The sequence below is a fragment of the Emys orbicularis genome, chromosome 1 (assembly GCF_028017835.1).
Source record: "Emys orbicularis isolate rEmyOrb1 chromosome 1, rEmyOrb1.hap1, whole genome shotgun sequence".
Taxonomy (NCBI): Eukaryota; Metazoa; Chordata; order Testudines; family Emydidae; genus Emys; species Emys orbicularis.
In genome coordinates this window covers 323,497,572-323,514,427 of record NC_088683.1, presented here as the reverse complement: position 1 = coordinate 323,514,427, position 16,856 = coordinate 323,497,572, and the positions used below count along the sequence as shown (strand labels likewise).

Here is a 16,856-nt window from a genome sequence, read left to right as displayed (position 1 = left end):
ATTAAAACAGTTCCAAACCCAAGAACCCCTCCCAGAGAACAGCCTTCCAGCAGTCCCCTCTCATTTAGTATCAAGGCAGGGAGCTCCAATGTGAGTGCCTTGGCTGATCTCTGCTGGAGATATGTCATGGAGAGAATGATCTCTCAGGTAAGCAGGTTCTAAACCATTCAGAGCACCCTCAGTTAAAACCAACACCTTGATTTCCAGCTGGACTCTTACTGGAAGCCAGTTCAGCTGGTTTAATGCCCTCAAACTGAACCTCCTTTTCATAAATGAGCTGCAGTAGCCTGCACTTGCTTCAGCATTTGAATTGTCTCAAGGTGTAGTTCCATACAGAGTGTATCACATCAATCTACTCTCCATGCGTGTCTGGTAAGGAGTGAATCGTATACGCAACTGGAGATGTAATTCTCATGAGCTTCACATAACAAAGAACTGCCGGGAGCCAAAACCAGTATCAAGGGCTATATGGTTTGCATACCACTGGGCACAGGTAACAAAACTAAATGTTGCCCAGAGAAGAAGCATTGGGGGGGGGGGGGTCTTCCATTTAAATTAAGCCTGTATATTTGTCTCTTGTTTGGGAGTCTTTATGGTGCTAATGCCTACTCTTGCTGGTATTGACTAGTGAAGAATTTTCATGCACTTTGCAAACAAAAGTGATCAGATTAGTGATCAGACTAAGCTATTTGCTACCAATGAAATAAAACAGTGTCTTGGATCAAATGGTATATATTCTGTTCCCAGGCTCTTTTCTCTTCCTATGACTGGCTTGCCAAAAATTCACCTCCATTTTGTCCTTGTGTACAAAAAGTTTCTAACCATTGTTTAGCTTTGAACACGGATCATGAGCATTATACATCCTATACATCCACACTATTTTTTACCATAAACGTGGACTGTTGTGTTAACAGATTTGACCGATGGTCCACTCTTCACATGGCAGGTATACTGGCCTTTATCAATATCACGCACTTTGTCAACAACAAGAATACTGTAGAAAATATTGGCATCTGTATTCCTTTGGCCAATGCGATTGGTTATAGATGCTCTGCGGTTTGCCTAGAAAGAAAAAAAATGTAAATCAAATATTATTAATTATTAAGAACATAAGACATTATTATTATTATTAATGATTATTGTTGTTTTTTTGATGATAGTGCCCAAGAACCCCAATTGGGATTCAAGCCCCTTGTGCTGTTCAACACACACAGAAAGACATGGTCTCCACCCCAAAGGGCTTACAAACTAAATTAGACACAATATAACGAGCAGCAATTAGTTATTATTATTTAAATTGCAATAGCATCCAAAATCTACTAGGCACTTTCTGAATACAGAAGAGGGCCAGACCACTATGTACAGTCTAAAATACAATGATACAATGAGTAGCAGCAATCTCATCCTTTGTAGCCAATGCTACTTTGGCACTGCCCACAGAACCTTTAGTGCTAGTGGCAATGTGGAGTGCAATGTGAGAGTTGCCACTGGGACTCAATGCACACGGGCAAATTTCCCTGGCTCCAGGGTGAAAGGGGTAGAGGAGGACTAGCAAGCCCAGCTGCTCCTGTACCTTCTCCATTGTTCTTTCTCTGCAGTAGCCAGGGGCCAGGAGAGGAATGAGAGAGTTAAATTGAACAAGATTATCTGATTGCTCACCAAGGGCTAGTGCAAGACATATTGGAACAGAGGGGTGCTTTGGGGTTTTTTTATTCACAGTAAATGCAGGTCTTAGCTAACTGTGCTTGTGTAGCTGTCATGGCAGAACTGGATCTTAAGGAGGTATTGGATTTGGGTTCTATAACTCTTCCTAACCAAACCAATCCTCTGCTCTGCCTGTGTGACCCAGTGAACTAGAATGGCACTTCTCCATATAGAGTCCAAACCCCCAAGACAGGAAACACTGGTGTAGGGGGTGAAAGGCGTATGTATTAACCCAGTGTGCCTGCTAACCCTTAATTAAAAATGTAATCCAGTTATTAATTACTATAGTACTACATCTACCAATTTTGCATATGGCTACATAGTGACTTCCCAACTTTAAATATTGACAGCTATAGGGCCCTGACACGGGGGAGTGAGTGGAAATGAGAACTGAGATGCGGTTAGGGGCAGAGTTATGTCGCACCTAGGAGATGAGGCTGAAGAATCCGAGTGATGCTGACAAGACATACAGACAATGAAAAAAGAACAGGGAGTACTTGTGGCACCTTAGAGACTAACAAATTTATTTGGGCATAAGCTTTCGTGGGCTATAGCCCACTTCATCAGATGCATGCAGTGGAAAATACAGTAGGAAGATATATATAGAGAGAGAGAGAACACGAAAAAATGGGTGTTGCCATACCAACTCTAACGAGACTAATTAATTAAGGTGGGCTATTACCAGCAGGAGAAAAAAAACTTTTGTAGTGATAATCAGGATGACCCATTTCAAACAGTTGACAAGAAAGTGTGAGTAACAGTAGGGGGAAAATTAGCATAGGGAAATAGTTTTCACTTTGTGTTAATGACCCATCCACTCCCAGTCCTTATTCAAGCCTAATTTAATGGTGTCCAGTTTGCAAATTAATTCCAGTTCTGCAGTTTCTTGTTGGAGTCTGGTTTTGAAGTTTTTTTGTTGAAGAATTGCAACTTTTAGGTCTGTAAGTGAGTGGCCAGGGAGGTTGAAGTGTTCTCTGACTGGTTTTTTAATGTTATAATTCTTGACATCTGATTTGTGTCCATTTATTCTTTTGCGTAGAGACTGTCCGGTTTGGCCAATGTACATGGCAGAGGGGCATTGCTGGCACATGATGGCATATATCACATTGGTAGATGTGCAGGTGAACGTGCCTCTGATAGTGTGGCTGATGTGATTAGGTGCTATGATGGTGTCCTTTGAATAGATATGTGGACAGAGTTGGCAACGGGCTTTGTTGCAAGGATAGGTTCCTGGGTAAGTGTTTTTGTTGTGTGGTGTGTGGTTGCTGGTGAGTATTTGCTTCAGGCTCGGGGGCTGTCTGTAAGCAAGGACTGGCCTGTCTCCCAAGATCTGTGAGAGTGAGGGATCGTCCTTCAGGATAGGTTGTAGATCCTTGATGATGCGCTGGAGAGGTTTTAGTTGGGGGCTGTAGGTGACGGCTAGTGGCGTTCTGTTACTTTCTTTGTTGGGCCTGTCCCGTAGTAGGTGACTTCTGGATATTCTTCTGGCTCTGTCAATCTGTTTCTTCACTTCAGCAGGTGGGTATTGCAGTTTTAAGAATGCTTGATAGAGATCTTGTAGGTGTTTGTCTCTGTCTGAGGGATTGAAGCAAATGCAGTTGTATCTTAGACCTTGGCTGTAGACAATGGATTGTGTGATGTCATCTGGATGAAAGCTGGAGGCATGTAGGTAAGTATAGCAGTCAGTAGGTTTCCGGTATAGAGTGGTTTTTATGTTACCATCGCTTATTAGCATTGTAGTGTCCAGGAAGTGGATCTCTTGTGTGGACTGGTCCAGGCTGAGGTTGATAGTGGTATGGAAATTGTTGAAATCATGGTGGAATTCCTCAAGAGCTTCTTTTCCATGGGTCCAGATGATGAAGATGTCGTCAATGTAGCGCAAGTAGAGTAGGGGCATTAGGGGACGAGAGCTGAGGAAGCGTTGTTCTAAGTCAGCCATAAAAATGTTGGCATACTGTGGGGCCATGCAGGTATCCATAGCAGTGCCGCTGACTTGAAGGTATATATTCTTCAACAAAAAAACTTCAAAAACAGACTCCAACAAGAAACTGCAGAACTGGAATTAATTTGCAAAATGGACACCATTAAATTAGGCTTGAATAAGGACTAGGAGTGGATGGGTCATTAACACAAAGTAAAAACTATTTCCCCATGCTAATTTTCCCCCTACTGTTACTCACACCTTCTTGTCAACTGTTTGAAATGGGCCATCCTGATTATCACTACAAACGTTTTTTTTTTCTCCTGTTGGTAATAGCCCACCTTAATTAATTAGTCTCGTTAGAGTTGGTATGGCAACACCCATTTTTTCATGTTCTCTGTATATATATATATATATATATATCTTCCTACTGTATTTTCCACTGCATGCATCTGATGAAGTGGGCTGTAGCCCACAAAAGCTTATGCCCAAATAAATTTGTTAGTCTCTAAGGTGCCACAAGTACTCCTGTTCTTTTTGCTGATCCACACTAACACGGCTAACACACTGAAAACAGCGACAAAGAGTCCTGTGGCACCTTAAAGACTAACAGACGTATTGGAGCATAAGTTTTCGTGGGTGAATACCCACTTCGTCAGGCACAGGCATCTGACGAAGTGGGTATTCACTCACGAAAGCTTATGCTCCAATACGTCTGTTAGTCTTTAAGGTGCCACAGGACTCTGTGTCGCTTTTTACAGATCCAGACTAACACGGCTACCCCTCTGATACTTGGCACTGAAAACAGACAATGAAGAGATTCCACAGGAAAGGGTGGAAGCAACAGGAGTGGAAGATTGTGTTACCTGCAGCATGTTGAATAAAATGGAGAAGCAAAAGGAGGCCAGAGAGGAGAAGATTTACAGTAGACAAGGTGTGTGCCAGGGTGTTAGCAGCAGGAAGAGAGAAGGGGAGAATTCTGGAAACATTACAGAGAGAGAGAGAAATGACAAGATTTGGCAAGAGAATAGGGTGGAGCAGAAGATAAACTGAAGCTGAGGAGTTATTTCCTGTGACTCCCCCTCAGCCTTCGGGCTCAGAGTTTATTTAACCCAGAACATCGTTATTGTCTTATAAACCAGTGCGAGCCCCATCATCTAAATAAAACCAAAACACAACTTCACAGTGCACAGTGTCATGTTAAGCAACAGATCATGGCAAGGCAACAATGTGCCACTCTAGCACGCTCAGAGTATTGTTTGTTGCTAAGTTATTTATTTCTGAGATGAAAAAATGTTAGCGCAAACAGCGACCGTCTGCTAGAGGCTGCTGGTGTCATCATGCTGACATTGTGTAATCATAATTTCAGGTTGTGATTCAGCACAATGACGGACATAATAAATGATCATGACTTGGATCTACAGTATAAATCAAACTGACATGAAAGGACTGGGAGCTGTAAACCTTAAACGAATGTCAAATTTCTTATCAGCTTAACACGGACTCCCTGGCAGTTGTTTCATAAATGACAAGTATTTATGAGGATGCTCCCAATCTGGGGGGAGGCAGGAGAGGGGAAATACATTCAAGATCATTCTTGTAGTTGTCAAAACAAGAGAATTGTTCATGTGACACTTAACAAATGAGATCTTGGCTAGCTGAATAGTAATATCTTTTCTAAACATGCTTGAGTCGGGTGCCTGACTGTCTGCCAGTCCTTTACATGAATGGGCTTAGAAAGATGGTTTAACTGAAAACTTTTCTGTTACAAAAGAGAACTTGGCACTGGGTGATAAATTTCTATTACTTCACTGAACCCCAGAAGAAGTTCCCAAGGATGAAACAATTCTCCTGTTCACTCCTGATTATGCAATATACCGCAGTGTATTGTGTAAACATGTTTACTTATTCAATTAAGCAAAATAATAATTGTAAAAAGGCAATAAAAGACATGTCAGTGAGGGTCATGACTATGGAATGCCACGTATGGCAAGTATTTCAAGCCAAAATTCCTATTGGGGTTGCTTATTAATGGGATGATGTTTTAGAAAATAAGTAGCATTTTTACATACAGACCAAAGCACTCACCTCACCAGGGTAACTCCATGTCATCTGAACTCTTGTGTTCCAGGCTGCAGCAACTGTACAGTTAACGGCCAGGGTGTCTCCTTTCAGCAATTTGATTAGGTTTGGGGTGTTTAGTTGGACATCAAATATTGTGTTGGCTGCAGATCACAAAGAGAAAGGAAAAATGAATAGCATCACACCAACATAATGCCATGTTTACAAGACTGAGACAGGTGAACGCTACTCACTTTGTCGGTGCGTTAGGTATTTCGTACTATACTTATGCCCGTCAACGGTTGTCTCGCAGCTCATGAGACCTATGAATCTGTATGTTGCCTTTGGTATTATAAAGCCTTTCGTGCTATCCCAAATTATTGTCTTCCCATCAGGAATCAGAGTTTCTAGTGGAATCTGAAAACGAAGAACATATTTGATCAAACGAATCCATTTTTATTTCCACAGAGCCCCCTCCCCAAAAACCTTCGGAGGCTTAATAAAAAGGAATTTAAAAAACAAATCTAAAAAGTGCCAATCAACTCACAAATGACAAGATTTAATTAGGCATATTTTCAAGTAAATGTTTTATGTTAAATTAAAAGAAAATCGGGGTGCAGAACGTGAAGGTTTCATTTGCATCCATCGTTACATGATTTACTGCAGAATGTAAATTAATATACAAATGAATGACACTACCCTTAGCCCAGGAGCTTAGTCTGCCTACAATGCTATTGGCTTTCATTGGCAGCGAAGGTGCCTCAGACAGACAGACTTTGTAATTAACTATCCTGGTGTGGCTATTGAGAAAGAAATACACATTTTCCCCTACGGTTGACGGATTAACTTCCTCTGCTGTCATCTTGTGCCTTTAACAAATGCCAGCTCAGATTCCATTTTATGAGTCTCTTGATTTCTGTTGTCTTCTAAGGGCACTGGATTGTTTCAGAAAGAGTGTGAATAATATGTGCACATGTTCCCAAACTGACACATCACAATATAGGGGCTTCTCATGACTATCACAGCACACAATCCATGAATCATAAGGCCGCAGAGCTTCCTCAGTCATGCTAATTGTAGTTCTTACTGGAAAATGAAGAAAGCCACAGGAGGTTGTGACCTTAATTTTTCAGAAGTGATTAGTGATTTTTGGTGCCCAACTTGAGACACATTAATTGGGCCTTATTTTCAGAGGGTCAGTGCTCAGCACTGAAAATCAGGCACCTTTAAGGCATCTCAGGCTGAGTACCCAAAAACTGAGGAATCCAAAATCATTAGTCATCTCTGAAACTTTAGTCCCAGAAGTCAAATATAATCCCTGGCACATGGGAGTTACAGTTAGGAAATAATCAAATGCTCTGGCAGTGGTAGCAGTTAAATTTTACATGATCACTTTCTGAATTTGAAACCCATTTTGATACAACAAAAACTGCAAAGGCAAAATATGATACCAGCATTGTGGTTCACGCAAAAACATGTTTAGAAGTCTTGTTTTCTCATCATCCCAGGTATACTTTTCACTGTGTAGCATCTTGAACATCATCATTGGACAATTACGTATTTTCTATCTCCTGCCCTTCAAATGTATTAATGCCTTTTGTTACTGTAACAAAAATCCCCCTTCTTGAAAAACCTGGCAATGGGCAAAAGGCTCCGAGTACGGAAATTCACAATGCCATTTTTTATTGTCATGTTTTATAGAAGAACTGCACATTTTTTTTAAGATTACTCCCAGCTGAGCTGAGGTGTACTAGTGTTCTAAGAAAGGACTGGTGTGTGCACCTTCCCCCCCCCCCCCCCCAGTCAACAAAGCACCTTCGCCACTGCCACTTCTTTCTGCCGCCAGCCTCGCTGCATTCCTTTCACCTCTTTCCTTCCCCCTTGCTTGACCAGAGAACTTGTCTTCTGGCCAGCCCTCCTCTTCCTGCAGCCAAAGCCTTAGGGATGGATGCCCAGAATTTGGGGGCTTGTGACTAGATGGCTTCTTCCTGCACAGAACACCTTCCCTCTGAAATGTGGCACCCTCGGTGCTGCCTATTCAGCACAGGCCTAAAGCTGCCCTCAAGTTCCCCCTCGTCATCGCATCCCATTTCCTCTGACAGACATGAATGATGAATAATTACAGCTGGCACAAAAGTGCTGCAGTAGAATAGAATTCCTTATCTTTACAACATCTGATAAGAAGCTATAATAAGCTTGCAAATCACAGGGGACTGTATGTGTTACACACATAAGCACAGTCCATTACTTTATAGCCTGCTGGCTGACACTCAGCAGTGCCTTGTATTCTAGGGACGGCGCTATTGTAGTTACTGTTTCTACATACAAACAGTATGTTTAACCAGTTCACGGCTCCTGTTTTCAAGCCATCCAGCTGGATTTACCACCCCCCCCACCCCACCCCACCCCCACCCCCGCTGGTTCAGTGGAGGTGCAGGTTGTCCTTATTGTTTCACTGCTGCATTCCCCCAGGGGTTCTGCTAGGAGATAAGAGGAGGATTCGATTTGCAGTCCAGGCTCCACAGGAGCCCCACAAGCAGATGCTGCCCAGGGCGAGCTGAATTCCTATTAGTTAATTAATCAGGTAATAAATTTGCATTAGCCTAGCTTTGGGGCTAAGAGTGTTGTTCATCTAGCCTTAGTACATAGCACATGCTTCCCTTTAGCTAGAAAAGCTCTTAACACTGACCCTCTCTGGGAGTGGCACAGGGCCAGGGAGAGAGTCTAAATTACTAGAACAAACCTTTACAAACTTAATCTCATTTTGTGAAGCTGGAGTATAGTTTGAGAGGTTCACAGACCCTCAGGCTCCAGGAGCCCCACCCATCCCTAATGCAAATCCATGCACAAACTATTTACTAGTCCGGCACCTCTCAGAAATGGTTAGAGTTACATAAGCAGCTTGGGGATCTAAAAAAAAGTTTGTGTGGGCAACTTCAGTTACCATCAAGGACACATTAGACAACTGAAATCCGTGACTAATGAAAATTAAAAGCAGGGCATGAAAGTAAAGTCCTCTGGGATCCTACACAGCAAAGCTGGTCTCCTGTGGCTGAGTCAGATCAAAAAGTCCAAGGTGCTCCAATCAGCTGTTCTCGGAGGAGAGGAGAGCTGAGGTTTTCTTCCAACTGGAAAGAACCAAAATAGGCCAGGTTCTCACCTTTAAGGCTTTTCACAACTCTTCCCATCCCTACTTATTTGCTCTTGTATCTTACTGAGCCACCCTCAGCGCTCACTCCATTCCACCAATGCCACTACCTTCTGTGACCTGCTTGCCCACTTTCCCCACCAGCTTCTCCATGCTGCCCTGATGCACAGAGCCACTGTGACTGAGCCACTACCCTCTCCTCCTTCAAATCACTCCACTTCTGCCAGGGGGCCAGCAGGAAACCACGAGTGACTGATTTTTTAAAAAGTTGAAATGATCCAGAATCACTTGTTGTTAGAAGAACGAGGAGTACTTGTGGCACCTTAGAGACTAACAAATGTATTTGGGCATAAGCTTTCGTGGGCTAAAACCCACTTCATCAGATGCATGGAGTGGAAAATACAGTAGGAAGATATAGATAGATAGATAGATATAGATATCTATATATATACAGAGAACATGAAAAGATGGGGGTTGCCATACCAACTCTAACAAGACAAATCAATTAAGGTGGGCTATTATCAGCAGGAGAAAAAAAAACTTTTGGAGTGATAATCAGGATAATCAGTTGTTGTTATTATTATTTTATTTTATTTTATTTTCCCATGGCACCTAGAAGCTCTAGTCATGGACCAGGACCTCACTATATTAGGTGCTGTACAAACACAGAACAAAAAGACAGTCCCTGCCCCCAAAAAACTTACCATCTAAAGAGAGACAACAGATGGAGTCAACACATGAGGGAGTACAAGAAAACAATGAGACAATATTGGTCAGCATAGCCTAAGTAAACATGGGATTATTATACATCTAGGTACTTATATCACCCACATCACCATAGCTGCTAAGTTGCCCTAGTCACCCTCTTCTCTTCTTGTTTCCAATTAGACTGTCAGGGACTGTCTTCCTATGTGTACAGCACGTAGCGCAATTAGCCCTGATCCTGGCTGGGGTCTTACGGCCCTACCACAATACAATGTTGAAAGCCTATGAATGTAGTAGAGATACGTTTCCCATATGTTTTGTAAGATATATTGTATTAAAAATGCCAATTTAAAGCATACTGAAATGTGTAATAGATTTTGAAATATCTACATCTTTCTTCATGTGAGAAGGAGGAATCTGATTTGGGGAAGGAAGGGCCTATAAAACCTCCTATTCTTGTGGTAAATAATTCCCTAATCTTCTGCCCCTTTTTTTGTTTTGTTTTTCAAACACGTTAATACTGTTGGTATTCTCAGCCAGGAGGAACAGATAAGTAGACAAAACAACTGCTCCAAGAAATGGTTCCTTCAAGGTGGGGCTGAGGCAAGTTACCCTGGTGATACTGTTGCTGCTATGGTGCCCATTTGACCTTTGGACAAAGGTTACCATAAGCAGTGTCAATGGTGGTTTCGGCAATGTGACAATCTGTCTACTAAGAATCAGACCAGGGGTCGGCAACCTTTCAGAAGTAGTGTGCCGAGTCTTCATTTATTTACTCTACTTTAAGGTTTCGCGTGCCAGTAATACATTTTAATGTTTTTAGAAGGTCTCTTTCTATAAGTCTATAATATATAACTAAACTATTGTTGTATATAAAGTAAATAAGGTTTTTAAAATGTTTAAGAAGCTTCATTTAAAATTAAATTAAAATGCAGAGCCCCCTGGACCGGTGGCCAGGACCCAGGCAGTGTGAGTGCCATAGGTTGCCTACCCCTGAATTAGACTGAAACCATTAACTAATTCTACAGGTCATCGAACAATGAGAAAAAGATTTTCAGTTGCTATAGATCTAGGCTAGATTTGAAGTCGTGACCCAGAAATGAAAGGTTCCATCTTCCTTTTCCAATCCCCTGTACTGTCTTAATCCCTGGCTGCAAGATTTTTATGGCTCTTTCTGTGTTGTGTATGTTGATTGCCAGCTTGTGCAATAACAAACATTGGCCCACACACTTAACTTGAAGTTATAGCAGCTACGCATCTCAAAACTCACGTAAAGCTGCAATTACATTTGTACAATAGGTAATTACAGTATTTCACTGGTTAACATCAATCATAGCGCTAGAGATGAATAATAAAATTTCCCCACATTGCATTTCACTGGCTAACATCATCCATAGCACTAGAGATGAATAATAAAATTTCCCCACATTGCACCATTGAAACTAAAAGGTAACAATACTAAGAGAAACAAAATGTGAATGGCAGTGTCTCCACAGGACTTCAGGATTGAGTCCACTCAAAAGGGAGGAATCACTTCCCTAGGAAGTGTGAAACGTGCCTGAGAACCTATTTTCTGAATTCCTGTTAACGCAGGATAGAGACCTAATGGCTCTATGCTGTTCTTCCAGTTACAGAAGTTCCAGGACAGGAATCCTGGCTTTTCACTTCATTGCTAAGTGGAAAACAGAATGACTGCTTTGCCAGCTAGCCATAAATACTATGACAGCAATTGTGAAATAAATCTCAGGCCTCTCGTAATTGTTACATAAGCAAAAAAATTGCTGGAGCCTACATCCACTGGTTTCATAGCATGACAAATAACCAAGTACATGATCTAAGCACCTGTAGTTTACATATTTCAGGAAATTCTGATATGAACTAGGGAGGCACATTTCTTTTTCCTGGAATGCAAAAAGTATACGTAACCAATTCCCTTAGTTAAGGCCAGGCTCCTCCTCTCTTATAAACCGTGTTACATCTGACTTTGATGCTATAGAGAGCCTCATGATCCTACACCACAAACTTCAGCTTCAAGGGCAGTGGATACTGCATGGCAGTGGAGGAAGAGTGGTGGGTATAAATCTCATCCATCAGAAGAGGAGGGAAAGGAGAAACTCATTTTAAAGAAGATCCTTGCAGGCGGAATGCTTAGTGAAACAGGAGTTTTCCCAGCTCGGAATTAAATACACTGAGGTTTAAGACACAACAAGGAAACATTTTTAACCCCACAACTTCCAAAATCTAAAAAATAGATTCTCATTCTACAACACACACACTTCAGTCCCGGCCCCATTTATTCTTTGCTTCTACAGCCATCAAATTTTCTGCACAAGCCAACCCTGCTCCACACCTCACCAAGGAATTGTGCTCCAGAATAAAAAGTGCTTTAATCTATAGAGATCACTTTTAGATTCAAGTTGTTTATTTTCTCTGCATTTTTAGCTTCCTTTAATGTGATTTAGCAGTTGGAAACAAGGAGGAAAGTTAGTGTCATGTCACCAGCCAGGTCTCTACAGACCATGAGCAAGTGCTCCATGGACCACTGCAGTTTGAGAACCTCTAACTTAAGATAAAACACAAGGGCCACATCTCAGCTGGTGTAAGTCAGCCTAGACAATGAAGCGTTGAAATCAGTGGATCTATGTTGATTCTCACCAGCTGAAAATCTGGCCCCATGTGTCTTATTTGAACAGTTCATCAGTTTTCTTGAGTCCTGTCTCACTATTTCCTGCTGTTTTACACAAAGAGTTGACCTTCTCTTTCCCTGCAACAATACTGTTCATCTATTCCTTCACATATGGAGCTCTCTCCAGACACAGATAAAGCATCTCATCCTTGACTTGCACAGCTCTCCTGTTCTATGAGCTGTCGTCTCTATTTAAACTAAACAAGCATAACATTAGCAAAGAAGTACTGTTCTCATCTTGATGCCTGGGGATTTACTTTGTGTATGTAATTCTACTAGCTTCCTTGGGAGCCATGTGCATACATTTCTATGCATCAAGCACTTGAGCCATCACCCTCTGGGTCAATGGGAGTATCTTTATTGATTTCAGTGGTTGGACCAGGTTCCAAGAGGAGACTGTGCCCTAAATCATGGGTGCCCCCAGAATATATAGTTAACATTTAACACAGGGGAACAAGTGATTTGCTCAAACGCTCCAGTCATTAAAATAGTTGCAAAAAAGTAATTCAGCACATTTATATCTGCAGGAACACTTTCCGAAATCTATGTGGATAAGGTACCTTTTTTAAAGTAACAGCAACGTCTGGTGCCGTGACTCTGCATGGAATGATCATCTCTCCTCCATCAGTCATGTGTATAATTTTAGGTATGTCGCTGTGCAGCTCTACAAATGGACTGCCTGTATCTACAGAGAAGGATAAAAAGAAAAGGTAACTGTTTGAAACATTACAACAGCATAGAAAATGTGCGGCTAACTTAACCAAACTATACTAACAAATTACCACAACAACTAAAAAGAGCCTTCTCATTTATTGTGGTAAATCTGAAGGGCCTAGAGAAAATTCTCACCACAGGCCCCATATCTCTTTAAAAATGGTTCTTTCATTATTTACAGATAACTACAACAAAGGATCAGTCAATTCTCCCTAACTATCAGTGTTGATAAGTTTCCAAAATAGCTGTTCCATTTACTTTCATTATTTAGGGCTGGTAAAATATTTTTGCAGTGTATAAAGATCACTAATCATTAATAATCAACACATAGCATTTCTTTACATTTTTGCATCAACTTTAATATTATATATATAATATAATATAGGTGATGTTAAGTAAACAGATTTTTTTCTAGTTATTGCATCTCACATATGGCTCAGATATAAATAAAATACTATATTTCATAGTGTTTGTGTTCATTTATTTTTTATTGTCATTGGAAGAAGTAATTACATGGGACTGAGCTGGAATTCACCTATCAAGCAACACCCCACCAAGTTCCTGCTCCCCTGGAAGTCAATAGCAAAACTCACATTGGCTTCAGTAAGACTAGGACTGGGATCCTAAACATGGTCATTAAGTCAGATATTCAAGTAGCTCTTAGAATATGGACAAGTAAGCGTTAATAATTGCCTTCCTTCCTACCAGCACAATATATTTGTGTCTCTTTTGTAAGTGACAAGTGCCTGAAAATGTCAGGGAAACATTTATTTCATTTAACTCAACAACTAAGACTTGACAGTATAATTTACTGTCTCCTTAAGCAATCACCTTTGACAAAAGGCATTGGCACAAATAGCCCACATTGGAAATAGGGAATATTACTGTTGCTTTTGCAAATGTTTTATTGTTTGTGTTGTTTAACCAAGACGTACAAGAGCCACAAACTCTGGATCTAAATCCTGTTTTCAGGAGGTCAGATCTGGGGGTTTGGTTTTATTTTAGTTCTGGTGCATTTTCAGACAAATTCTGCTGTTTTCACTCAATCCGAATCCAATATATAGCAATAGTATTCTTCCTTCCAAGATTTGGCCATTTGTGAATGTTGAAATAGAGTATCACTATCAAATTATCCCAGTCATGAATCTCTGCACATTCCTATATGTTCACTGAAGCAGCTACTCTTTTAAATACATTGCTTTTGCTTCTCTTTCACTCAAGAGTATGTACATCACTTCACATAGTAATAAAATCCTTTAAGATCCCCATTTCTTATTAGACTATGCAAATTAAAGTACATCTTAGGCACAGGGCAGGAGGGGAAGCAATTCTGCACTTACTTACAATGGGCTAAATTCAGAAGTACCTTAGATGTACCCCTGCGCAAGTGAGAGCACAGTTTTGCCCAAAGAGTTTAAGGAGATTTAATAGATGAGATCAAATTGTTGCATGAAGAAAATCATTTAAAATTGAAAGCCTGGATCAGAGTCAGATCTGTTGTGATCGCAAAAGGAGCTCATGCATAGTAGAGACTGTGTATGCAATAAAAATATTCAAAGACTTGTTAGTCTAACATTTCCTTTGCAATATGATTCAAGGAAAGACCAAGACTGCGCCTGCTTGTACCATTGTAAAAGAAACATTTTTGTTTTGCTGGGGCTGCAGTTATGGAAGAGGTCACTAGACCTTTAACATCACCAGTGAAACAGACTTATTACTCCCCTAAGGCTCATTCATCCTTGTCACAAAATTAAGAGCTACTTTCCAAAACCAGCAAACTTTGCAGAGTAGTTTCCTGTATTATAATCTCCAGATCGTTACAAGTGTGAGGAAGAGCTGCCCTGAAGACTACCGGTACTGTCTCCAGACAAAGTGTCACCACTAACTGATGCCAACATTGCTCTAGTGGGAGCTGTACTGCCCTAACCTCACAGGACTCCCTGTCTGTCTAGAGGTGGTGACAGGAAACCAGCACAAAATGTGAAGAACTCTTTTTTCCCTTAATGGAAACGTGCCTCTGCCATTCACACTTGGAGGAGACAGTCAAGTGCTGTCAAACAAAGCTAAAAAAGTTTCCTTGACTCCTCTGAATGCAATTATTACATTTGAAGGTGGCTTTCCCCTGTAAATCTGAAATTACAATTACACATTAGAGCATTTAGACATAAAGAGCCAGCTACCGCTATAGCTCGATTCGCGTGCAGAATTCCCATTGACATCACTAGGGAGTTCCGCCATGGACTGAGGGCAGTATATGGCCCAAAGCCCTCCAAACGTCTTCCTGCTTTTGATTAAAAGGAATATGCATCATGTTTCCTAGCAGCATTTTGTTTTCATAATTACTTTGGAGGCTTTTCCTGAGCCCCTTTGATTTTATTCTCCTTCCTTCTTAATGGTCATAAGGGGATATAGTGATTACTTCAGGACTAGCAGCTGGTGCTAGAGTAACACAGTCGGAATACTCCAATGAGATAGGACCTTTCTTCCCCAATTAATAAACCCTCCTGATCCCATCTTAGTCTTTTCTCCCCCCACCTCCAGCCTACCTATTGCTAGCAGCTCCTGCCATGTTTTCCTTCTGATTGCCAGAGATTAATCTTTCCTTCCTGAGGTGATGTAACACAGTGGTGAATTAGGCCCTTAAAGTCTAAATCTGACTTCCCTCCCCTATTCTTCTGGGCCATCTCCAATGATGAAATTTCTCCACCCTTTGGGCCTGATTCACCGCTCCACTTTTACGCTGGCGTAACTAACTCTAGGGGTAAAAGCAGAGTAACACTGTGGTGAATCAGGCCATGGGGGTCTAATTCTGACTTTGAACAGAATGGTTTATCTTCAAAAAAGAGTATTTTCAGCAATGTTGAAGACCACAATAGCACAATGTATTAAGCTCCTTTGGCTTTAAGTATTTCATTGGGAGGAGCATGTTTATTTTTTGCTAAACAACTGGCCGCAACTGAGGAGGAAAAAAAATCCTGAATATTTGCATAAGTTGGAGGTCGCTTCTTACTGAATATTATATTTTAAAACAATAATTGCATCTGCAGTTAGTGGTTTTGTACTGTGTTTAACCAGGTTACCCGCAATATTTCCCACTCACAATCAATGTGAGGCCACAAAAAGTAGTCACAGAATCACATAACTCATGAAGGTCATTTGCTGTATTGTCTGTGAACATATATAGCAGCTATTTTATTTAACTGGTTATAAAACAGATTAAAACATAAGAGCCTTAATTCAGGCAAATATTATGGCAAATATCTTGCACAAACAATTGGATTAGCACATATTGGAATGGCACAGTCAGAAAAACGGATGCTCCTCCTTTCCATACTCTGTGCCCTCAGGTTCCTTAACTTCAACTACACAAGTCTCTGCCTCTGAAAAAGATTTGGAGGTCATAGTGGACAATCAACTGAACAAGGGTTCCCAATGCGATACTGTGCTTAAAGGAGCTAATGTGATCCTGGGATACATAACCGGGAACCTCAAGTAGGTATAGAACAGTTCTTTTAACTCTATAGTTGGCACTGGTGTGATCACTGCTGGAATATTGTGTCCAGTTTGGTGCACAAAATTCAAGCAGGATGTTGATAAGTTGGAGAGGGTTCAGAGAAGAGCCACAAAAATGATTAAAGGATTAGAAAACATGGCTTACAGTGATAGACTCAAAGAGCTTAGTCTATTCAGCTTAACAAAGAGAAGGTTAAGGGATGACTTGATTACAGTCTATTTGGCTCTATATGGGGAACAAATATTTAATAATGGGATCTTCAATCTAGCAGAGAAAGGTAGAACATGTTCCAATGGCAGGAAGTTGAAGATAGACAAATTCAGACTGGAAATAAGGTGTGAATTTTTAACAGTGAGGGTAATCACCCATTGGAACAATTTACCAAGGGTCATGATGGATTCTC

General features: G+C 41.0%; 1 protein-coding gene across 1 annotated transcript in view; it reads right to left on the bottom strand.

Annotated features, from left to right (window-relative positions):
- FLT1 (fms related receptor tyrosine kinase 1) overlaps positions 1-16,856 on the bottom strand; it is a 145,856-nt gene that overhangs the window by 101,829 nt on the left and 27,171 nt on the right. Inside the window, exons 4-7 of the mRNA XM_065397601.1 lie at positions 12,786-12,910; positions 5,941-6,103; positions 5,714-5,850; positions 888-1,062 (exon numbers count right to left, since the gene is read on the bottom strand). Coding sequence (XP_065253673.1) covers positions 888-1,062; positions 5,714-5,850; positions 5,941-6,103; positions 12,786-12,910 — 600 coding nt within the window. The remainder of the gene's footprint in view (positions 1-887; positions 1,063-5,713; positions 5,851-5,940; positions 6,104-12,785; positions 12,911-16,856) is intronic.